Below are 24,874 nucleotides of genomic sequence, written 5' to 3' on the forward strand. Positions count from 1 at the left end.
GAGGAGGAGGAGAGCATCGGAGGAAGGCAGGGGCCCCACGGCCGTCACGGCTGGGATAAGCCAGCCCGGAGCGAACCTCGCCGGTGAGTGGAGTCTCGGCTGCGGGCGGTGGGAACCTGCCGTGGGCTGTCCGAGAAACTCTTGCGGGTGTCGCGGGATTTCCTGAGCGGGAGGTTTGCAGCTTTGCTGGGCTGTGGGGGGACAGCGGGGGATTTGAAGGCCGCGTAGAAGTGAGCGGGGGGATTTTGGTGGGGTGAGCTCCGGGGCTGTCCCCCGCCACGGCCCGTGGCTAGTGTGGGAAGGGGTGTTGCTTGCCCAGGAGACCCTGCTGCACCCTTCCTTGTGCACCCAAAAATATGAGTCCGGAGCAAACCCTGAGCCGTGTCCCTGGCCGGGAGCCCAGGGTACAGGGGCTGGGGTGTCTGCAGGCAGGATCTGTCCCCGTCCCGCACCCGCAGCCATTGCACTGCCCTCTTTTGATAGGGAGCAAACCTTGTGCCTTCGTTGTGGCCAAACAGTTCTTGAATACAAGGGGGGAAAAAAAAAAAAAGTGGTTTCTGCAGGCATGAGCGAGCACAGGCGTTGCCCCGTGCATTTCCAAGCCCCTTTTTGAAGTGGGGCCCCTCTGAAGGGTCTTTAGGAGTGCACACGCATGCAACGGCCGTCCCGTTTCCCTGCTGGAAGGGGGTCCCAGCAGCCCACTCAGGGACATGCCCCGGGTCTCACTCCAGCACCCACGAGCTGCTCAGCACCCTGAGACGTGGTGAGACCGAAATGGTGGGGAGCGGCCAGGCTGGCCGGGGGTCCCCTAGCCGTGCCAGCGAAGCGGTTTTGGGATTTGCAGGTAGAGATGTCCTACGTGAGCAGCGCCTTGCGGGCGGCCGCCCCCCGCCTCCTGCCACCCCCCTGGAGAAGCCCCCGACCCTTCAGCAGCGCGACGGGTCCCACGACGAAGAAAAGCGTCCCGTACCAGAAGACGCTGAAGGAGGAAGGCTCCGGGAGCGGGGAGCCCAGCCGGCCCCCACCACCCTCGGCCGAGGTGGTGGTGGTCGGAGGGGGTAGCCTGGGGTGCCAGACCACCTACCACCTGGCCAAGCAGGGTGTCACCAGCGTGGTGCTGCTGGAGAGGGACCGCTTGACCTCAGGGACCACTTGGCACACAGCCGGTGAGGCGGTGGGCGCAGCGCGGGTGGTCCCTGGGGTGGGGGTGGCGGGCACGGGGATGCCCACGGTTTGAGATGAGCTGTTGTCCGTGGAGGGGATCCGTCGCGCAGGCTGGCTCTGGATGGGTCGGAGAGTTTGGGCTTTAAATGTGGAGAATTTTGGGGGTTCTGCTTTTCCTTCTGGCGTAGCTTTTTGTTAGGAAAACGTCCCCAAAATGTTCTTTTTTCTTTTTTTTTTTTGAAGTTTTATATGCTCATGGGAAAACTAAACACTTTATTTCCACACCTTTTATCCTTCTTTAAGCCAGTTTTCTTTAACAGGGAGGGAGGAGCTGGAAGATGTTAATTCAATAAGCTTTTGGGGGGTTTTGTCTCTTTTGGGTTTGTCTGCTCCAGAAACTCTTTTTTTCCCATTCATTTAATGCCCGAGGAAAATAGAAACCGATGATTTGTAGGGCTCCCACATCTCCACGAGATGGAGCAAGAACCCTGGCAGGGTGACCCAGGCCACGAGTGGGATGGCGGGGGGGCCCTCTCTGCATCCTGCGATGGGGGGGTTGGAATCCCCTGTCCCACCCGTGGGCTCTGTGTTGCGTGCGTGTCCTCCACCCCAGGTCTGCTGTGGCAGCTTCGTCCCAGCGACGTGGAAGTGGAACTGCTGGCGCACACGCGGGACGTGGTCAGCCGGGAGCTGCCGGCGGAGACGGGGCTGCACACGGGCTGGGTGGAGAACGGAGGGCTCTTCATCGCTTCCAACAAGCAACGTCTCGATGAGTACAAGAGGCTCATGTCGGTAGGGTGAAGCCCCTCGGTGTGTCCCCCCCTGGCCGGGTGGGCTGTAGGAGGTGGCATTTATCTTCTGCCCACGGGAGCAGGGATGGGGGTCCCAGGGTTGAGGAGACCCCAGGTCTCCGAATGGCCGTGCCTTCCCACCCGGAGAGCTGTGAGCGGCCTGGGGTGGGCTTCCAGGGCAGCTTTCTGGCTTCTGTAAGGCTGCTGAAATCAGGAAAAAAGGCTGGCAAAGTAGGCAAGGTTAAATCCAGCCATGGATTTTTGCCCTTTCAGATAGCGGTAGCATCCTTTTTGCAGCTGTACAGGCAGCTTGCTTGCAAATACAGGACCATATTCCCTGAAATCTGTGCAGACCGTCCCACCCCACGCTGGATTTAGGGCTTGCCTTGGGGCAGCAGTTGCCTCATCTGGGAGATAAATGCATCCTGGGGGTCTCCTCCTCCTCCAGCAGCAAGTGATGAGCAAAGCTTTTGTTACCTGCTTGACCTCCCGGTTTTCTTGTCCGGTTGGCAGCTGGGGAAGGTGTACGGCGTGGAGTCCTACGTCCTGACCCCGTCGCAGACCAAGGACCTGTACCCGCTGATGAACATCGATGACCTGTACGGCACGCTGTACGTCCCCAAGGACGGCACCATGGATCCAGCTGGTACCTGCTCAACTCTTGCCAGAGCAGCAACTGCCAGAGGCGCTATGGTAGTTCCTAATTAGTAATTACTAATTACCGCCTATTGACCCTGGGAGGAGATTTCATCCTCTGCCTTCCCCAGCTCCTTCTTTCCCACCAGAGCAGAGCTGGTCCTGCAGCATCAGGTCTTTGCCCAAGAAGGGTGTTGTCCTCTTCAGCTTTGATAGCTGCTTGGGTCACAGCAGCAAAGCTGGCAGAAACTGTGAGATCCAGGGAATATACAGGATGAAAAAAAGACCTTTAGGAGCAAGACGAAGCAGTGCCCAAGGCAGGTTCCTTGGCAGAGCAGAGGTTTTTGGGGTCAAGTAACACAATCCACTCCTCAAGGCAGGGACTACCAGCCCATCCCTGGTGCGTTGCTTAGCTCACGTGCGTGTAAATAATAAACACCCCCTGCAGCTGTGGGTGCCCAGAGCAGCGGGTTAACTCTGCAGCTGAGGAGGGGTATGTTGTTATCAGCAGTAACAGCAATAGCTGTTGGGAAAGGGACATGGCCAGTGCCAGACCGCTGCTTAGATTCACCTTTCCCAGATTTGGGGGGTGGGTGTCAGGCGAGCCGGGTCGTCCCACCGCCCTTGCGACCCTGCGTGACTCTGCTGCCCTTCCTCTGTCGCCAGATCATCGAGAACTGCCCGGTCACCGGCATCCAGGTCAGAGCTGATGATTTTGGGGTGAAGAGGGTGTACGCGGTCGAGACTGCCCACGGGACCATCCAGACTCCCTGCGTGGTGAACTGCGCGGGTACGGGGCACAAAGCACGGCGGGGAAGGTGGGGGACCGGGGCTGTGGCCGCAGGGCAGGGGGTGGCTTTGCATCCCGTGAGCCGGAGGGTCTACATCGGTCCTCGTTTCCCTCCGTCTGGCTGTCACCCCAAGACCACCGCAGGTCTCTGGAGGATGGATTGGTGCTCAGCGTGGGGCCGCTCTCTCCGCAGGCGTGTGGGCGCGAGCCCTGGGCCGGCTGGCCGGCGTGCACGTCCCGCTGGTGGGGATGCATCACGCCTACGTGGTGACGGAGCGCATCGAGGGCATTCAGGTCGGTCCCGCGCGGCTGCGGATCGGTTCCTCTGCTCTGGAGGACAGCGCTGCCTCCTGCCCCCCTGCACGCAGCAGGGTGAGATGGGAAAGACCCCCTGGGACCCCCAGAGTGCAGGAGCCCCCCCCACATTCCTGCCTTCAGTGCAAGCCTGTGCTGCCAGGTCAGGCTCTGCACCCGGGGAAGTGCACATCCAGCAGCTTCTCTTCCTAGCAGGACTATCAGACTACCTTTAACAGAGTCATATTTAATATTTAACAATGTTATGACTAGCAGGATATTTTTTTTTTTTTTGGTCTTGGTAGAATTATTATAGGGTCTCTGGTGTGTTTGGTGTCTGATAGCAGCGTTAATAAAGATGCCAAACACTTCCCGAACAAGCCCCAATCCCCGGCAGGCAGAGGTGTAGCTCTCCAAGCATTTCTAAACTTTCCCAAGAAATCTGTTTCTGCCGTCCGGCTACAGAGAGTTGTTTAGGAGTCGAGGGAGACTTCATTCACTCAGGCGCCAGGGCTTTGAGGGTGACACATTATTTAGTTTCCATCCTGCTGACACAGTCTGTGTCTGATTTTTCAGTCTGAGATGCCTCGTTTTAGAAAGCGCTGGTGTCAATGATTACACTTATATCCCAGTAATTCTGCTGTGGCATACAAACACGGTGAGAAGGAGATCTTTCAGAGAAGAGTCTGCAGCTTGCAGACCCCTGTGCCTCCCATTCAGTCCACTTAATTCCATCCGTCAACGTGAAATGCAGTAGGCCCTACACCAATACTTCCGCGCTATCTAAACGTTTCTCTATCCGTTATTCACAAGAACAAATCCCTCATTCTTTGCACGCTGCTGCCCGCGTGTTGTGCTGCTGCATCCTCCTGCGGAGGTGGGTGGCAGAGGAACGATGCTTTCCAAGCCGGGATCGACCGCAGCGGCTGCTCCCGCTCCCCCCGAGCATCCTCGGTGCTGCCTGTGCCGCGGAGGAACAGCCGAGGTGCTGCTGCCCTCGCGCCTCTGCAAATGCACCCACACCAACGGCTCCTGCCCACAGCGCTGGAGTTCGCCAGCTGCTAATTAGGCAGGATTTGTGCAAGGCTTGGCTTCCAGCTTGGGTGCCTGGGCACGCGGGTACCCGAATTTCAGGGCTGGGGGAACATCCACGGAGCCACCGCTGCTCCCGTCTTCGGCGGGTCGTGGCTGCCGGTGCCGACCCTGTGCCCCAGACCCTCAGCTCATCCTGCTCAGCCTCGCCAGAGCAGCGTGGGGGTCTCCCCGCAGCTCTCATCCCTCTCTCACCCCTCCGCTCCCCCTCCCCATTTTGCAGAACATGCCGAACGTTCGCGATCACGATGCCTCGGTATATCTCCGTCTCCAAGGCGATGCCCTTTCCGTGGGTGGATATGAGTCAAACCCCATCTTCTGGGAGGAGGTGAGCGGTGCCGGGAGGTTTTCCAGGGGGGAACGAGGCAGGTTTCCAGGGAACCCACCTCGGAGGGGTGGGCGCAGGCGTGAGTGCCTCAGCCCCCGGCTCCTGCGGGTACCAACCTCCGCACGGCTGGTGGGGAAAGCACAGGACAGCGTCTTCCCTTTGGGTCTCTCTGTGGCCTAGATAGAAGATGCAGAGGCAACAGCAATGGGATGAAAAGGCTGGGCTGCGGGGATTTAGAGGACACTGTGCGGTCCCTGCCCTGCTGCATCATCCCTTTATCCTGGCGCAGGTGTCTTAATTCGGGCTCTGCCCCAGACCTTTGGCTTGGCTGGGCTGTTCATGAAAACCCAAAGAAACCAGAGTCTGCAAAGCAGCATCTGTTTTCTACAGTCTCCAAGGCTGCTAGAACTGAGAAGTTCTTACTCCATCAGCTGTACTCTATTTTGCGTCCTGATTCCCATTTCCCACCTTTAGGTATCTGAAAAATTTGCTTTTGGCCTCTTTGATCTGGACTGGGATGTTTTCATGCAACACATTGAAGGTGCCATTAACAGAGTACCGGTGCTGGAGAAAACAGGCATTAAATCCACCGTCTGTGGGCCAGGTAACATGGCTGCAGTGGTAGTGTGACGGCTGTGTTCCTCCAAGGATCTTGCCAGAGGCAAGGGGAAACTTCATGTCCTGGGGAGAAGAAAAACCTCTCTGAATGCAGAGAAAGTGGCTGTGGTCTGGTTGCAATGGTGTCATCTTCCAAGGGGTGGCATCCCAGGCTTAGCCTAGGTGGAGAAATAGCTGGGGAGCTTATTGTCTTGGTCCAAACTGGGGATGGCTAGCGCAGATTTACGGCCGATGTTGTGGCCACCGGACTGGGGAATTAAGGGGCAGATTTCTTCCAAGCAGTGGCCATTGTTTTACTCAGTGTTATCTTATGTTATTATTTTTACTACCTGCTTCTGGGCCGATGACGTTAGGTTTACCCAGATTTACACCCCAGGCTGTCTGGTGTGGAGTTAAAGGCCATAGCATCGCTGCAGCAGATGGAAGTGATGCCAGCCATCGAACCTGAACCCTGCACGCTTGGTTTGGCCTTGAAATCCACCGTATGCTAAAAAAAAAATTTAAAAAAATCCTTTTTTGCTGTAGCACTTAAAGGGAAACCCTCCTGGGGAGGGAGCGGTGCTGCTGTACAAGGGGAAAGTAGGGCACATCTGCCCCGCAGCAGATAAAACATGACACATACAAGGTGGAGGCCTTGGTCCTGGGTACGGCGGGTTTAATTAAACTGTGGTGTAAGCAGAGCTGGTGGCCTCTGGTGGGGAGCTGACTCCTTATAGATCAATGTCTAGTATTTGTAGTACAGTAATGTAATTTCCAAAGGGTCAGCGCTCCTCCTTTTCTACTTCTTGATTTAAACCAGCAGCTGGTTTGCTTGCGACAGCTGAGTCACACTGGGCCGAAGCAAATAGCAAACACTTGTCCTTTCTGCTGCGCGGTAAATATTTCACCACCAGAACAGTTACCGCGCTGTGCTTCGGGCACAGGGGATGAAAGCAGACCAAATCGGGGTGGTTTAGGCTGTTTCTCCTCCAGCTGCTAATCCAACCCTGCAGCCGAGTGAGCCAAGGTCCCGTGGGAGCGCTGAGCATCCGTCCCAGTGCAAAGTCAGCGGGGCTGGCGTGCACCGCTGGTGAAGGGCAGGTAATTTGGGTGCTGCTGCATTCATTCAGTGAATTTGTAGCCTGGCGTATCAGTATGGGGATCTTGGCGTGTGAGAAGCTGCTTTGGTGAAATGTGGAAATATTCTTCTGGCTCTGCTCTTGGGAAACAAGCTGGGCATTGCTGGGTGGGGGAAGGACCAGATCGAACTCTGTCTTCCCTCTCTCCTTTCACACACGGATGGATGAACCACCATAAAACAGGGAGGAGAACTGCACACCTCTGTCAGGATTGTTTTGCTCTGTCCTCCCTAGCAGGGATTTGCACAGGGGCTGTGGTTGATAGCCCTGTGGGGAGCAGGAGCTGGCAGCATGAGACAGCATTAGCACAGGAGCCTTGGGCAACATCAGCAGCAATCCCTCAGTGGAATAAAGTAGCTGAAATTCATGAAAATTCCCAGCAGAAATCGATGAAGGTGAAATATAGTCATCATAATGAAATATGGCCCAGGTGTTGAAGAGGCAACAAACAGGTCAGTGCAGCCCCCTTGGCTGGGGGACTGGGAGAAAGCAAGAGGCTGCTTCAGCCACTGCAGCACCTCGTGCACCTTCTGGTTGGGGATTCATTCTGCTTCACAAATTTTCAGTCTAAACCCCAACACTGAGGTCCTCCCCACGCAGTACGGGCGTGCAGCAAAGCGCTGCTGAGCTGCCCGGGGCTGCGGAGCGCACAGTTACCGAGCATATACATGTGTGCGTCTGCATATGTGTATACGCATGCAAGCTTCTGAAGCCAATATATGTATATATATGTATGTATATTTGCTTCAGGAGCCTGCACAAGGCACCTGTGTGATGCTGGGCATCCCAGTACCAGGGCAGCTGTCCCTTTGGCTTCTGCTGCCTGGGTGCTGTTGGAGAGGTGCAGGTAGGGGATGCCTGAGCTGAGATGCTGGGAAGTACTCAGTGTTGGTCCAGTTCTGGCCCCATCGACCTCTCTGGGAGCAGGAGCAGGCCAAGGCCAGCACGGGAAGCTGTAGGAACCCTGCTCTTAAAGTTTGTGATGTGTCCCCAAAACGCCTATCCTGGCCTCGCTGGCACATCCCTCTCTCTGTCTTGCAGAGTCGTTCACAGCCGACCACAAGCCGCTCATGGGGGAAGCCCCAGAGGTCCGAGGCTTCTTCCTCGGCTGTGGCTTCAACAGTGCTGGTAAGAGAGACATGAAAGGATCACCCCTCGGGCATCCCAACGCGGGCATCGTATCCCGGGCAGAGCCCGGCACCCACAGCCGCGCTTGGCCTCCTGGCCTCATCTGGGTCCTCGCCTCTTCCCCCAGGGATGATGCTGGGAGGTGGCTGCGGGAGGGAGCTGGCTCACTGGATCATCCACGGGCGGCCGGAGAAGGACATGTACGGCTACGACATCAGGCAAGTCACCCCGGCTGCCCCGGGTCCCCGCTGATATCCTTTGCTGATACCCCTCGTCCTTGGGTGCTCCTTGGGGACGGGTTCCGAGGCAGGGATGGATGCTGACGTTGGGAGCGGGTGTCTGGGCAGCGTCTGTGCCACAGCCTGTGTCCCTCCGTGGAGCTGAAATCAATTATGCTCGATGGCTTTAATGAATTTACACGTGGGGTTTATCTCATTTGCCTCATCCCACTTCTACGCAAACAGCTTCCATCAGACACGAGGAGATTGCAGCGATGGGAAAGGACAGGGTAATTACGTTTGGGTTTTGTTGTTGTTCAATTAGTGCCGTGCCTAATCCTCTAAGTTAATAATCGGGGTGATGATTTCAACAGGAGAAAGATTAGCTTTCCTCCTCCTCTGCTGCACAACACGGGCCGGGGAGCTTTGACTGTGCAGATGTTGGCTCTGTAATTGCTTTTGACTTGCTTGATTATATTTGATTGGGTTTGGGCTTTCTTATAGGGCTGCTAGCGACAGCAACCACCTTGTCAGGGACAAAGCTTTTAAGATCATGTTGCTTTAGTGGCAAAGCTGGTAAGAAGCCCGTTGACTCGCGCTGGGAGGAGAGGGGAGTCGGTGCTGGTGCCTGCAGAGGTCAGCAGGAGATGCCTCCATCAGCCTTCCTCCACCAGCCGGGCCAGCGATGGGCCAAGCCCGGGAAGGAGACATCCCCGGGCTGGACAGGCTCCGCTGCACCGTCAGACAGGCGGGTTGGCACAACCGCAGCCGTTGTGGAGCTGACCTGTGCCGCGGGACCCCAGCCCCGCTCAGACAGTGGCCGGGGGCTTTCCAGCCCTCGCATCTGGATTACCCGAGCATCCCCTGTATCCCGTCTGCCCCGTCGTCGAGCTGGCGTCAGTCACGTTCTTTTTTTCTTTTGGTGGCGATTACTAAGGTCCTCTTGAAATAACTCCCTTTTCCACACATTTAAATATTTATCCTCTCAAAACACTCGCTTGTAAATATTTCATCTGGCAGCTGTTGCTCCTCTCGCCGCTGTCAAAAATTCAGCGCATCGGCGAAGGGGCTGGGGCCGACAGGGCAGACAGGGGTGCCAGCAACATGCCATGTGTCACCCGCTGCCTGTCCCCTGCCCGCAGAAGAGGCAGCCACCCTCACAGCGAGCCCACGGCTGCTTTTTGGGGAGCATCACTTGCATCGCTTGCGCTGCTGCAGGGCTCAGCCCCGGTGCCCTGCCTCTCCTCTGCACCCAAGCAGCGGGAGAGAAACTTAAAGTATTGTTTTAAAAGGCCCTATGGATGATATTTTGTCTTGCCTTTCACCTGCTGCCTGCCTCCCTTTCTCCAGACCTGGGGGCTTTGGGCTGGAGAGGAGCTGGTGGTAATTCGGAGAGCCGTGCTCCCCTGCCTGCCGAAGCCAGAGGACGGGAAAGGTGCCACCGGCACCTGGGGCTGCTCTCCGTGAGTTATCGCTCTCTGGTAATAATAACCTGAGCGTCTGCTGAGCTGGCACATTCCTTCAAGGAGCTTTTCAGTTTGAAAGATGAAAATATGTCAAAGAAATTTAAAATGCTTCAGGTTTTATTTGTCTTTCAGCCTAGGGAGAATTGGATGAAAAACGTAAGGAATGTCCAGGCCTCTTTCCTTCGTCAGGGCTGCGTTTAAACCCAGGCAGTGCGTGAGGCATGTTCTGAGGCCGGCCCCATGCTGAAGCAAAGCAAAATTAACCTCAATTCTCCTCTTTTTCTATTTCCCACCCCCCCCAGCAGGGCCGTATCCTGCTCCCAGTTGCTCTGGGGTACCTGTGCCTGGAGCAGGGCTGGGGAGCTCGGTGGGGGCTGCGGCGAGCGCCCGGCTCCGCTGGGCAGCTCCATGGCATGGCCAGCACCAAGCCCTGCTTGGTTCCTCTGCTCTCCTACCCGTGAAACTGGTGCAGGAATAGCAATTTTACACCACAGCAGCTGCATCCACATCTGGGTCTGCCTGAGAGGGCCAAGCCCGAGGCAGGAGGCACCCAGTGAGCTGGTGGGCTTATCTGGATGCTGCCCTCTCCCTGCCTTCCAGGAGGTTTCACCAATCCCTCACAGACAACAACCGTTGGATCCGGGAGCGGAGCCACGAGTCCTACGCCAAGAATTACTCCGTCGTCTTCCCCCACGACGAGCCGCTGGCGGGGCGCAACGTGAGGAAGGACCCCCTGCACGAGGTGAGGATGCGCACCCCGACCCGGGCTGCCCTGCGAGGAGCGATGGGAAGACCCTCGCAGCATCCTTGCAGCAAAAAAGAGGTGGCAAGGAGCGGCCGCAGCTGCGTGCCTCCCCAAAACAGTGTGCTGCTCCCCGGGTGCACGCTGCGAGGGTGCTGGGGCTGTGGACAGTTTAATGGTAGAGGTGCCAAGCGTTCCTCTAATATTTAAATTAGCAGATGTGGCTTAAGAGCCCGGTGATGGTCGCTAGGCAAAGGAAAAGTGGAGAGAAGGGCTCGGAGGCTTATTTCATTCACTGCCAGTCAGGCTCAGGGGCAGTCGCAAGGGCTGCGGGATGCTGGACACTCGCAGGGATCTCCTGCCTCCTGCTTGCAGCTCAGCAGCAGCTTCTCCTCCCCAAAACGGCGTCTCGCGATGCAGAGCGAGACCGGGGCACGAGGAGGGATGTGGGAAGAGTGGGGAGCAGCTGTGCCTCCGCGGAGGCGGTTTTGCTGGCACCCACTCAGTCCCTGCTGGTTTTGCTCCCTGGAGCTGCCAGCCAGGGCTCTTTCCCTGCTCCCACCTTTGCCAGCTGCTTCCTTGCACAAATCTCCGTAGGTGAACACTTTCAAGATGCAGCACTTCAAAAAAAACCCCACAACCCAGTTTCCAGTGGTTTGCTGCATCAGCAGCATTGCAGCAACTGCAGCTCAGAGCCCCCAAAATCACCCACCGCTCCCAAGATGCTGGGGGTGACCTGGGGCTGGTGCCTCGTCCCCCCCCATCGCTGCCAGTCCCAGCCCCAGCAAGGAGCAGCCACGTTTCTCGAGCCCATTTCTGCTCATCGCTAATTCATATCACACTATTCCTCTTCCGATGGAGAGCGGAGGCTTAAGCAGTAAAACAGACATCCCTCCCCACCGTCCCCCGGTGTTTGGTTGACAGCTTAGTTGTTTTCTGTCACCGAGGATGCAATTTATTTTTTAATAGCATGTCTAATAAGCGATGCCCATTTGACTGACAGCCTGGTATTTATACATGCAGCTCCAGAACATTTGCTGTGTTTTATAAATAGGCACTGAATCATTTCTGAAATGTTCAACAAAATCTATTCTTTTCTGAACAAAGGCACCAAACAAAAATATCTTAATGGATCCCTAATTAATTGTGTGCAGAGAGATTTTCCTGAGAGCACAGAGGAGGAATGAGAAGCTTGCTATATAAATCTTAAACATCATTATATAATTAATCTTGTAAACATCGGGGGGAGTGTTGCGCTCTGGGTTTAGCATCTCTCAGTCAGTAATTCGTGCACCCTCGCACAAGCATTGGTAGGGTGCACAGCTGGGCTGCCGGACTCCTGCCTGTCAGCTGCCTTTGAGGCAAATACCTTTCTTGGGGGGACAAAAATGTCAGGCAATTTGCAGGCAGCTGGGGTTTGCCACTGTTTTAAAAGACAAACCGCAGAGCTGATTTTGGCTACTGATAGCCAAAGCCAAGGGGTCACAAGTCAGGTCTTGAGCATGCACTCGAGGAGGGCAGCCTGGGTGCTGCTCCAAAAGCAGTGAAAAGGCTTTTTTTTAACCATTTGTTCCCATTTCTCCGGCTTCTCTTGCATAGGAGCTGCTGCAACAGGGCTGTGTTTTCCAGGAGCGGCATGGCTGGGAGAGGCCCGGCTGGTTCAGCCCCAGGGGAGCAGCCCCGGTAAGCACGGCACACGTTTCGGGGGACATTCAGCCCGGAGGGTACCAGCTGTGTCCAGCACATCTAGGATGCATCCTGCGTGTGCAGGATGTCCGATATGCCGCAGGCAGTTGCATGTCCCCAAAACGGGTCCATAAAAGCTGTTGGGCTTTAATTCCCTATAACAGCGGTAAGAGGGAGATCTGTGTGTGCTGTTGTGTGTGTCTGTCCGCTTGTCCCTCTGCAACAGGCAGCGTCTGCCTCCAATGCCCCCAAACGACAGGCACTGATCTCAATTCTATATGCAGCGGGCAGGGATGCCAGGGTGGGGACCCATCACCATGGGTAGAGATGCTGGGAAGGGGACCCATCACCACGGGCAGGGATGCCAGGGAGTGGACCCATCACTGCAGGCAGGGATGCCAGGATGGGGAGCCATCACCGTGGATAGGGATGCTGGGAAGGGGACCCATCACCGCGGGCAGGGATGCCAGGGGGGGGACCCATCACCATGGGTAGAGATGCCAGGATGGGGACCCATCACCATGGATAGGGATGCTGGGGTGGGGACCCATCATTGCAGGCAGGGATGCCGGGATGGGGACCCATCACCACAGCCAGGTCCTTCACGGACCCGCTCCTCTCCTGGCACAGGGTGAAAAGCAGCCCCTTGGCTTCAGCCTCACATCATCTTCCTCACTGCCCCCATCTTCCCGCTTCCCCCTGCCAGGTCCTGGATTACGATTACTACGGTGCATACGGCCAGGAGCGCCACAGGGACTACACCTACAACCAGCTGCTGGGGGACGAGTACACCTTCGACTTCCCCCCCCACCATGACATCGTGAGTGCAGGGGTGCAGCCCTCCCTTGGGCCAAAACCGCTGGGTACATCTGGAGCCCGGGAGGGGTTAGAGGCAGCAGAGCCTGTGCCACGCTGCTGCTTTGGGTGGAGTTGGTGAGGCTCAGAGGGAGGGGAAGCAGCAAGCTTTGCCCAAAACTGGGGAAAATGATCCAAAAAGATTAAGAGAAATGCGTGGCCCATGCTCAGAAACCTCAGTGGAGAGGCAACAGGGATTTTACTGCTGCTTTCCCAAATAAAAGAGTTGAGACCAGCTTGGGGGAAGTAGCCAATTTCATAAAATTTAACTTATTATTGATAATTAACACTGTGTTAGTGACATTAAGAATGGGATTGAGCACACAGAAAGGGCTGTCAGACTTGCTGCATTTAATACCTGATTTTTCAGGAGTGTTTGAAGCCTTGCAGGCTTTAAAGTCACCAGGCGAGTGTCTTGATAGTGTTTCCCATTACATAAATGGCTTTAATGTGTGTCTCCCTTTGTGGAGTGAGAATATGGCTCAACTTCAGCGGTGCGTCTGCTTTAATTGTAGATCAAGAATGAATGCTTAATGTGCAGAAATGCCCTGGCTCTCTTCGACATGTCTTATTTTGGGAAATTCTACCTGGTTGGACCTGAAGCAACAAAAGCGGCGAACTGGCTGTTTACTGCCGATGTGAGCAAAGCGCCAGGTACCGGCTCAGTCCCCTTGGCTTCGGCCGCACGCTGCCTCTGCTGAGCACTGCCCTGGGAAATCACATTTTACACCAAAACAAACCAGGGGGGACAACCGAACTGGCTTTTCTTTTAAATGCTGCTTTTGCAGAGGGTATGGGAAGTGTGGGAGAGTGACTGCTTTCCCTGTCCTCACCGGAGGCTGGCTTCTGCTCTCATTTACACAGGGGCAAATGTGTCTGAGCTGGGGGGGTGAGCGAAGGGGGGGTCTGGTCCTCTGGCTCCAGCTGTGGCTCACAGCTGGAGATGTGATGGGTACTGGAGTGAATCAAGCACAACCCTCGCCAGCCGCGGTTTGCATGGGGAGAAGCTGGCACCTCCTCTGGGGCTGGGAGGCAGCTTCAGCTCCTCATGCAGAACTGGAGGGGAAAAAGCATTGGTCCTCTCCCCCTTCTGTTGCTGGGACATCCAGGGTCTGTCAGGGCATACCCAGGCAGTGACAGCTGATGTAACGATGAGGACAAATTTTCCTGCTACCCACCTCCCTCTGCCAGGGCCGGGGGTCTGTGCCAGGGCTGGCTGATGGGCAGCAGTGCCTGTCTCCTTCCCCCAGGCTCGACCGTGTACACCTGCATGCTGAATAAGCGGGGCGGCGTGGAGAGTGACCTGACCGTCAGCCGGATCAGTCCTGGGGACCCAGCCTCCCCCCTGGCCCCCACCTTCGAAGGTAAAAGCCCTGAGCATGGGGATGCTGGAGTCAGGCACGTTTCTGCACCCACCATGCGGCTGCGGGGGGACACTGGGGTGGGTTTACCCTCCCGCAGTTCAGCTCCCAGTCTCTCCCGCTGCCTTTTTCAGCTGTGACAATGCACACAAAGACCTTTCCCAATCCCGGGAAGCCGTGGAAGCAGGTTAGGTCCGAGGCCCGCCAGCATCTCCTCCATCCCCGCCACGCTCAGGGTGCCGCAGGCGCGGGGGTGATTGCATTTACCTAATGGCAGCCACCTGGCTTTTTCCACCTCCGCCCCTCGGTCCCTGTAACCCAATTATCCCCCTTGTCCCCGGGGGCCTGCACTGCTCATCCGTATTATTGGGTTTGTCCAGCCCCGGCTGGCAGCTCTGCCCTCTCCCCAAGTCCTTATCAGCTGCAATAAAAAGGAATTGAAAGGCAGCAGAGCAGTCAGCCCAGAGGGCAGAAATGGCATTAGGCAGCAGCGGAGGAGAAGGAGGAAGAGGAGGAGGACACTGAGCTGGTCTCCAGCAGCGCTGCCAAACGCCGTGCCCGGTTCACCAGAGCTGCCACCAGAAGGGAGGTTTGCACTGGGGTGGCCAGTGCCCACGGAGCCTTGTCCCCACTCAGTGTCACCCTCAGAATCGCTGCTGGGAAGGGACCAGCCCTGCAGCGGAGCAGCCCCCAGCACCAGCCCAAGGTGGTGGGCAATGGGGGGGTGATCTCGCCACATTTGCCCCGGCGTGATCGGGTGCCAGCGAGCTCTTCCTTCACCGTGGGAGAATCCTGCATCCCTCTCGTCTGGGGCGTTCGTGGGGGGCAGAAGGGTGAGAGGAAGCGGAGGGCAGAGCTGCAGGGTTTGTCGGGCGATGGAGGAGTTTAATCGCAGCAAAGTCTATTTTTCCAATTACAGTAGGTGGCTGCACTTATTATCGTTATGACAGATTATCAGAGAGCAATTTTGTAGCGGCAGAAAAGACAGAGGAAAGACTGATTACATATTAATCAGCTCTCAAACCCCATCCCTGGGGATTTTTCTACCCAGGATTACTGACAGGATGAAATTCCTCCTCGTATACAGTGCAGTCCCTGCACTGGTTATGGCCCCGTCGCTGCAGCCTTCCCTGCTCCCACCTGTAGTTCCCGGCTCCCTTGGCGCTTTGGCATCCGCTCTGTACTGGGACAAAAAAGCAGATGCTTTTGCTGTTGGTCTCAAGGGATAAAGAGTTTTTTCTCTTCCCATGATGCTTACAGGCACCTCCAGGGCTTGAACAGCTTTTTTTACCTTTTCTTGTTTCAGGTTTTAATGGTCATTTGGTTTTCACTGTGCTGAGCCCCACAAAAGGCAGCGTGGATATTAGCAGAGCCCCAAAGCCCTCCCTTGCCCCAATACTATTTAACCCCTCACTTTCTTGGCAGTCCCCCTGGGCTATGCAAGCTGGAGAGGCTCAGGGCTGCAGCTCAGCCTCTGGAGAGCAAAACCAGCCCCGACCTGAGCTGGGCATCACCCCCAGCCCAACATTCTCGAGCCTGAAAGGCTGCCGGGGGGGTGTCTTCCAGGGGATGGCTACTACCTGGCTATCGGCGGGGCCGTGGCTCAACACAACTGGTCGCACATCACCTCTGTGCTGCAGGATATGAAGCTCCAGTGTAAACTCCTTGACTGCTCGGAGGAGCTGGGCATGATGAGCATTCAGGGCCCCCTGAGGTGAGTGTGGGGAGAGCATCGCGGTCCCCTCCTTGCACCCTGACCGTGGAGGGATGGAGGGCTGCCTCGGACGCGAGACAGGTCCCTGTGTCGGGCAGGGGTAGGTGTGAGCCCCACGGCACCAGGCGATGGTCTGGCTGGAGCAATATGCCCTTTGCTGGGGAATTGGAATTTCTTTTGAGGCTCTCACAGCGTGGCATATCACCCACGTCAGCTCCCCTTTGGAGGGACAAGTCTTTCTTGCCAACAAGACGAGAAATCAAGTTTTAGTGATAACCCTCAGAGCAGGCTGGCGAGCTACATCCCTTTCACCGCGGCCGCTTTGCTGTTTCCCCACAGCCGCGTCGTCCTCCAAGAAGTGCTCGACACTGACCTCAGCAATGAAGCTTTCCCCTTCTCCACCCACAAACTCGTCACGGCCGCAGGATGCACGGTAGGACGGGGCCAGCCCTCCAGTTTCCCAGGGAGGTCTGTTCACTGGGGCAACCACCCGCCAGCCTGCACAGCCGAGCATCCTCTGCTAGGATGCTGAGCATCCTCCGCCTGCCTCCATGTTGCTGCAATGGGCAGCTGGGAGGTTTTTTTATGTTGGAAAAGGCCAAAACCTGGGGTGTTTTCCTCCCCATTTGCTTGCCAAGTGCCAACCTGCTCTCCCAGCCCGCCTGGCAGTGTCGTAGTCCAGTCTGAGCTTGGGGAAGGGACATGGTGACTTACGGCTTTGCAGCGGTGTTGGAGGAACAAGAGACACCTCCCACAGATTAGGGGTGAGCACTGGTGATAAAGAGATTTCTCTGACACTCTAGATCCCCTCCTTTTTGCCCTACTCGTAGGGACAATTTAATGTAAAGCATGTCAAGTACTGGCGGTAAGGGCTGGGCAGCCTGCGGAGCCAGTATATTTGATCACAGGAGAAGTTTGACAACCTTAAGCTGTCTGTACTAGCGCAGATCATCCTGCATTTGCCCAGACTTCAGGGCTCGCGTCAGCGGTTATGCAAGAAAAGCACAGAAATGGTAATGCTCCGTGCTAACACCTCGGGCTAAGCCCCTCTGCCGTTGGAGCGAGGGGATGAGAAGCATTTCGGGGTGCCGGTGGTAAGCAGCACTGCTGCCCGGCTTGGGTGCCTGGTGGGGAGTCATGGGTGGGGGGTGCTGGCCGGCTCCTGCCCCCACGATGCATGGCCTGGGGAGGCAGTGCCGGTGGGGTGTTTTGCAGACAGAGGTGAGCTTGCTTTCCCTGCGCTGCCCGCCTGCAGAACACGGGGCAGGGACGTGCCTGCCGTCCTGAGTGCGACGGTCCTCAGCGAGCTGTGGGAGATGCAACTTGCCCAGGTTGGCAGCCTGGCACTTCTGTCGGGACCCGCGGCGATGGCTTTAACGCCTTGCGTGGCATCGCTCGGAGGTGTCGAGGGAGGAGGGCTCAGCCTAAAGCAGTTTGGTGTCACTGGCTGTGTTGCAAAGAAGTGGATCAGTCCCTGGGGTTTGCTGTGAGGTTTCGCAGCGCTGTCTGCTTAGTTGGACTCCTCTGTCTCACCTGGTGCAGGGCAGCGAGAAAAGAACCTTAAATCTCTCCCCCGCCTCGCCCAGCGGAGATGAACATGGTATGAAGTTATCCCTGGGGGAAGGGGGTGATGGCAGTTCTTTGGGGAGTTTTGTCATGTGTGAAGCTGCTGATTTAGCCTGCTTGAAACATCCTAAATAGAAGAGTTGGTGACAATGAAGTGTCAAAAGAGAAACATTCTGGGAAAACCTGCTGCTGGCAAGTTTTGGTGTCGGGGAGTAGCTTTTGCAAGGTTTACCCGAGAAGCTCTGCCTTGGTTTCTTATTGATGTTTACCCCATGTGAAATATTCCTTCTGTTGCAAAAACACCCCTTTGGAAGAGAAGGTCGAATTTGTACCCCATCCTTTCCATGGATGGGAATGGGAATCTGGGCAGACAGTGGTCCCAGGGCATCCCTCTCCCTCCTGGAGGAGCCGGCTGGCAGCAGGGACCGTGCCGAGCATTCGCTCTGGTTCTCAGGCCGGTGTCTGATGGGAGACAAAGGGAGTGAAGGTGCAGCAGTAAATCTTGTAAAAGGCAGCAGGAAAACAGGGAGCTGGAGGCAGGCTGGATATTAGTGAAATTGGGTTAAGCCGTGCGCAGCCACTTTTCATTCAGAATTAAAGTGGCTTTAATTCGAATGCAGCTGACTGCTGAAGGGATTGCTGCTAAATCAAATTAAGGCTTCTTGATTTGTGAGCAAGAGCCTAGCCAGGGTTTAGGGTGGTTTAACTCAGTCACAGATTTTGTCCAACTCGGATTAATCCTCCAAACCATCAGTATCAGTGCGCCCTGTGCTCCAGGTGCCAAAAACCCAGCATGTCCAGCGTCCCTTGGGGGGGAAACAGCAGCATGGGGGACCCAAAAGCCAATCCAATGTTGCAGGTTGTCCAATACGTTGCATTTTAGTCCCCACCAGTGAGTTAAACCCTCCCCAGTCCTCCCCTGTCATGCCTGTGGCAAGGTGATAATATCTTGTAAAATCTACTCATCCCCTACGAAAGGTGTATAAATGTTCCCGTCTTGAAGAGCGTGATTAGTTTATTTGCATTTCACTTCAAGTTTATAAAAAATAATTGGGCCCTGTGTGGAAGAAATAGCTGGCAGAAATTTTGTGGCTGCTTTTGGGTGTAAATGCCCTGACTGTCAGAAGAAAGCTTTCCTGCCCAAGGGGTGTGCAAGGGCTCTGGGCTGGGGGGAGCACCATCCTTTGGGATGTCTCCTTCAGGCTCCCACTGCACGATGAGCACGGAGGACTCCATCCCATGCTGAAATTAGAGTAGGAGGGTTTCTCAGGACAGCGGGTTGAAGCCTTTGCTGATACTATCACCTTCCAGGGGGATTAAACTGAACCCAACATCTTTAAAAAGTTATCGCTGAGATTTTCATGCATTAACTCAGTAGTTAAACAAAATCAGCTAGAGTGAAAGGAGAGTTCCAGCAGAGTTAATGACTCTGGAAATTACCGATTGGTTTGTGAGTTTATATATAGCGACTCTCATTGTATTGAACAGCAGAGAAAGGTCCCCCTTTGAATTTCACTGCTGGATACAGGGTGAAGTTCAGGTTTTCATTTTCTAGAATACTTAAAATGCTTTTGAATTGCTGCTCAAAGACCCAGGAATTGATGTTATTTCATAGCTCCAGTTGAAATCTAACAGGAAAACCTGTTCCTAGGGGAATTCAGCAGAAATCCAGCAGGAGCAGCTGAGCCCACCCCTTGACATCCCCCTTGGCCTCCGTGGCGGGATGTGCCCCCCTGCCTGGGGTACGCTTGCATGGGTGCAACCCCAACCCCTGCCTGTGCAAAGCTAATGACTGGCACCCCAATTTTCTCCAGGATTCCTGTTTTCTATGGTGCACTGCTCTGCCTCACTGCTCTTGCCAGGATGCTCGTTCCCCTGGAGCAGGGGTGATTTGAGGGGGAGTTCCTCCCAGGAGTAACTTGCTCCTGAAAGTAAAGTGCACTTTAGCTGCAGCGCTGACTACTGAGTCGCAGGCAGGGTTAATGAGCCGGGAAGTTGCCTGTCAATCCCCAGAGCATCTCCTGCCGTGATGAAGATGGTACTGGCTGCAGCAGCTTGATCTCTGGCTGTTCCCTAATTAGCCGACACCTTTGTGTGGAGCACAAAGCTTCTCTGCACCCCTTGTGTCTGTGCACCTTGAAAAGCCTTTGTGCTTCGCTGCGGGGCTGTGGTGGGGACTGAAGTAAGGATGGCTCCCCGGCACAGCTTCTTTTGAGGAGGCTCAAAATAAATTACCAATACCTATGGCGTTCCTTCCTCCTCTCCACTTCTGTTGTAAAGGTTAAGGCATCTTAAAAGCTGCCTTCAACTCTGCTTGAGGACATTATTTTTGCAGTGCCAGTAGAGCAGGAGGGTGCTGGGGGAAGCAAGGATGGATTTGGGTTCTCAGCCATCACCCACTGGCCGTCCTCACAGACAAGAGCCCGGGCACCCCTTTGGTACTTCTGCCTGTTGCTGCCTGTTTTGGGCAGCGGCTGGTGTTGTCTGTTGTTGTTTATACCTGGGATTAGAGAGCACAGCTGGGACCAGCTCCTGGTTGTAGTAAGAGCTTAAGAAATGGCAAGATGCAGCTTCTGCCCCAACGACCTCCAGAGCCAGCGTGGGCAAGCCAGCCTCAAAGCTGCAGAGCGTGCCTGGCCAGCAGAACCAGCCTGGAAGTCTCTTCCTAGCTGAAAACTGCTTTATTAAGACTGCAGATCACGATCTCGCATGAAACTCTTGAGTTAATCTCTCTCCCAAAGCGAGGTATGCATTTGCAGTTGATGTGCATCTGAAGGGATGAACTGGAGGGGTTTTTGTGGGGGAGGAAGCAGAGAAATCCAAAGAGATGAAGCAGAGGGAAATACCCCTTGAGTCTGAGCTGCATCTCCAGGGAAGGTGCCTGAGCTGCGGTGGTCCCAACCGGCCTGGAGAGCTTTGGGGATACAGACTGTTTCAGTAGGGATAAGAGGAGGATGCAGGCAAGCCTGCCTGGGCAAGAAGCAGGGGGGACACGAGCAGGGCAGTCCCAGCATGGCTGGGGGGTCTGTGCCCCCCAAAGTGCAGGCAGGCATATCTCCGAGGATGAGGCTTCTCCCCCCGAGAAGCACCGAGTCCTCTGTGCAGATCTGCTCGTTCCTCTTTGGAGCTTCATGCGTTCAGCGTGGAGCTAATTTGGCAGCAGAGAGTAACGCTTTGGGGCACAATCTCTGCTGGGGGGAAACCTGAGCATCCCCTCGGGGTGAGTGGGGTGCGGGTTGGGATGCCGGGCTCAGCCCCTGCCCGGGAGCGTAGGGTCTTTGGGTGCCTCTGCCATGGCAGCACCATCCCAAGTGGGGGACATCCCTGGGGGACAGCAACCACAAAGTACCCCGAAGCAGGACAGTCCTGCTGGGGACCAGCTTCCCCATCAGACGGGCTAATTTGGGGAGATGCAGGGCTGAGGGTGCCCACAGGCTTTCTTCTGGCATCGAGGGATCAGCAGAGGGAGACAAAAGCCTGGCTGGAGCTGGAGCATCGTGACTAACCCCAGCCCAGCTGGTGGGACAGCCATGAGATCGGTGGCCAAAGGATGCTGGCCACAGCCCCCTTGGCTCGCTGGCCATCCCTCCTGGGCACTGCCGATAGCCGGGGACGGCTGTGGGTTTGAGGTGCCAAGCTTAGGCTGTCCAGAAACAAGAAATTCAGTCTGACCCTGGCTTTGTGCACTAGGGAGAGCAAAGAAATGCCTTCCACCGAAGCAGGGCGTTCGCACAAGGTTCCCGGGTAAGCTGGCTTTCCTCCCGCCGTGGCGATGGGCAGCTCTGTGGCTTCTCTCATGCTGCATAGCCCAGCTCCGTCCACAGGGGTGTTTGGCTTCTTACATTCTGCAGGTCCGTGCCATGAGATTGTCGTTCGTCGGCGAGATGGGCTGGGAGCTGCACGTGCCCAAGGCGGACTGCGTGAAGGTTTACCAGGCGGTGATGCAGGCGGGTGCCCGGCACGGCATTACCAATGCTGGCTACAGAGCCATCGACAGCCTCAGCATCGAGAAAGGTTTCTTGCTTTTCTTACAGCAGCGCTCATTGCTTTGCCTCCGGCCAGGGGAGCAGGGCAAATAAGTTTTTCCCAGCTTCGAGGGTGGGTTAGTGTGACTGGAGGTCTGGCAGCTACTGGCAGAGATGCTACCAGCCCCAGTGTTCCTTGCTGAGATTTCCCCAATATGGGCTTCTCTCGGGGGTGCTTTGTCCAGGGCCAAGTGAATCGAGGGCAACAGAGGTGTCCAAAAAGGATGGGTGACGTCTTGGTCTCCTCATGCTGCTCACCCTGGGCTTGCTGGCATGGCAGGGAGAGGCTGGGTGACCCGTGTTTGCTCTCTGCAGGGTACAGGCACTGGCACGCAGACCTGCGCCCCGACGATACTCCACTAGAAGCAGGCTTGGCCTTTACCTGCAAGCTCAAGTCTGGCATCCCCTTCTTGGGCCGGGAGGCTGTGGAGGCTCAGAAAGCCAAGGGCATCTTCCGCCGCCTCGTCTGCTTCACCACCGAGGAGTGAGTACCACTGCTGGGCTCCGCTCAGCGCCCAACGCCGGCGGCTGCCCCAGGACAAGCACCTTCAGCCATCCCCACCCTGGGGAATGCACACGGAGCTCAGTTGCAAGCCGGTTCAGCTGTTTTCCATGCTCTAATTCCGTCTCTAATTTAAATCCCACCGTAAATTCCCAGCTGGATGTTTAATGGGAGCTGGAAATGCTGTGACAGGGAGTGGGTTTATCTTGTTTCACCCAGAACAGCGGGAGGTTTTTCAAGTGGGGCTGGAGGGGCTTTGCCAGCACCTGGGATCAGCGCGGGGAGTTTAATGAACCTGTAGGCAGCAGGAGCCCTGGCACGTGGGCTGCTCCGGGGCAGAGCCGGGGTCCGGTCCCCCCAAACCCCTCTGCCCCATGGGATCCTGATGTGGGGCTTTGCTGATGGCAGCTCTGCCTTTGCCTTGCAGGAAAGTGCCGATGTTCGGCCTGGAGGCGGTCTGGCGGGACGGCAAGGTGGTCGGCCACATCCGTCGGGCAGACTTTGGATTTGCCATCGACAAAACCATCGCCTACGGCTACATCCGTGATCCTGCGGGGGGTCCGGTGAGTACAGCCCCCCTGCCACCACCAGCCCCCGGGGACAGCTGCACCTTCTTCCCCGCAGTGGGGGGCTTGCTTGCGGGGGGAGCATAGTGCTTGTTTGGTTTTGAAGCCGTATGCACAAGCTCATTGCAAACCCGCTTTTGTCTGGGGAGCACGATGGGGCAGCCCCCCCCATGGTGGAGGCTGGAGGGTGAGGGATGCCGCGGCTTGGCAGCAAGGCCAGTCTCACCGGCTGTTGCTCTGCGATGCTCTCCGGCTTAAGCACTGCCTCCGATGTTAATTGCAACTGAGTATTTAATTGCAGCAGTGAAATAACGTATGTTATAGGGAGCAATGGCCAATAGGAGCCCAGCAGGCTCTTAATTAACCCTGGGAGACTCCTGGATAGTAAATCAGATGCCCTCATTAAGCAGCGTGCTGTAGGCAGATGCCAGGGACCCCAGGTGGGGACAGAGGGCTGTGGATGACATCCCCCGGGACCCTCCCTGTTGCAAACCAGGAGCAGTACATATGCTTGTGCTTTCATTCTCTTGCTTGCCTTGGCTTTTAATCCCGCATCAGCACAAGACTCTCAAGTCAAGTGGCTCTGTGTTCCAGTTGTCCCCTCAGCCCCCGTGGACCACCTTTTCTCCCCACGGTGAATATTCCCCCCCTAGACCTTCCTTTCCTTTCCCCCTTTCCCATTCTCCCTCTCTCCTCCCTGTTACATCTCACTCTCCCGGCCGCCCCCGCCTGCCCCAGGCAGCGTGATGGAGGCAGCAGGATGGAGATGGCGGCGGGGGGGACACACATACGACCGTCCCCTCCTGCCTCCAGCGAGGCACCGATGCGGCAAAGTGGCACTGAGTGCATCCCCACCGGGTGCATCCGTCGTGCCGCTCTTCCCCGCTCGCACACCCGCTGCAGGGAAAGCTCTGCCACCGCAGCGTGCGGCAGGGCTGGCAGCAGGCAGCTGCCTGCTGGGCTTTGCGGGGGCCGAAATGGCAACGGTGGAGAAAGGCACGGCGTACGGGTGGTCGCGCCGTGGGGTCCCCAGCTCTGCCAGCTCCTTTGCGTGGCCGCTCCGGCTGGCTGCAGCCAGGAAGCAGCGCTTGTTAAGCAGATGTTAATGTGCAGCCCTCATCTCACCGCTCCCTGGGATAATTCCCACTTGGTTTGGGCAGTAATTGCGGAAGGAGGCGGGAGCTTTGCTGTGCAGGGAGGGGAGGTCGCTCGGGGGACAGATCCTGCCCCGTACCATCCCCATCAGGGCTTTGATGCTGGACCCGGACCCCACACCAACCCCGAAACCTTGGAGGAGGGCACACAGACCCCCCCACTTTGCAGTTCCTTGGCAGTGGGGTGCCCAGCACGGCTGCTCAGAGCCTTGCCATGTTGCACGTGGCCCTTTAGTTTCCATCCCATGGATACGGCCCTTCAGTGACCCGGTGTGATGCTCCCCAGGCTGGGAAGGGGGATCCAGGATGGGGATGTGTCCGCAGCATCAGGACTAGGGAGTCAGAGGAGCAGAAGAGGTACAGGGGGTGAGATGGAGAGCAGAGAAACAAAAATTCTGTTTGTTGCTGAATCGCTGACAACTTCCCACAGCCCTTCCCTGTGCCGGGGTGTCTCAGCTGCCAGCACTGCCTGGCTCTGGGTGAGCCCTGCGGGCAGAGGGGACAGCTCACGTTCGTCGTGCCAAGCGGTGACATCCTGGCTGCCACCATGGTCCCCTCCTGCAGCCAGGGCTGACCCCGTTGGGGTGTGCCATCCAGCCTGGTTGTTCTGGCAATGAGCTCCCACAGCCTAGCAGTAAGTGCACCTTGCACTGAGTGCCACTGAAAAAATCCACAGAAAAAACCAAAAACTCCAAAATCAATAAATGCTGCGTTCTTTTTATTTTTTTTTAGCTGAGCACTTTTAAAAATCTGGTTTCCTCCTCTCTGTGCATCCTTCTGGGATGGCAAAGCCGGGTTTTTCTGCGGAAAGCAGATCTGCAGGGTGGTGTGGGAGCTTGCCCCAGTGATGGAGCTGGGACGCCGGCAGGGAGCTGGTGCCTCACCAGTGCATCGCAGCACCTAAGAGGGGTTTCACCATGGCTCTGCCTTGCAGGTCTCGCTGGATTTCGTGAAGAGCGGCAGCTACCAGCTGGAGCGGATGGGAGTGACCTACCCTGCCCAAGCACACACCAAGTCCCCGTTCGACCCAGACAACAAGCGAGTGAAAGGCTTTTACTGA

The 24,874-nt window shown here is 56.3% G+C and overlaps 1 protein-coding gene across 1 annotated transcript; it reads left to right on the forward strand.

The window, feature by feature from the left end:
• Window positions 1–850: 850 nt before the first annotated feature.
• Window positions 851–24,874, forward strand: SARDH (sarcosine dehydrogenase). Its single transcript, XM_010571103.1, has 20 exons — window positions 851–1,166; window positions 1,778–1,956; window positions 2,469–2,648; window positions 3,258–3,381; window positions 3,575–3,675; window positions 4,991–5,095; window positions 5,570–5,699; window positions 7,873–7,959; window positions 8,087–8,177; window positions 10,244–10,385; window positions 11,985–12,068; window positions 12,778–12,891; window positions 13,442–13,580; window positions 14,177–14,290; window positions 15,854–16,001; window positions 16,341–16,434; window positions 21,419–21,581; window positions 21,908–22,076; window positions 22,522–22,657; window positions 24,749–24,874. Exons 1-20 carry the CDS (start codon window positions 851–853, stop codon window positions 24,872–24,874), a joined length of 2,742 nt encoding a protein of 913 aa, XP_010569405.1.

Source organism: Haliaeetus leucocephalus, unplaced genomic scaffold (genome assembly GCF_000737465.1).
Source record: "Haliaeetus leucocephalus isolate CR32 unplaced genomic scaffold, Haliaeetus_leucocephalus-4.0 Scaffold306, whole genome shotgun sequence".
NCBI classification, from domain to species: domain Eukaryota; kingdom Metazoa; phylum Chordata; class Aves; order Accipitriformes; family Accipitridae; genus Haliaeetus; species Haliaeetus leucocephalus.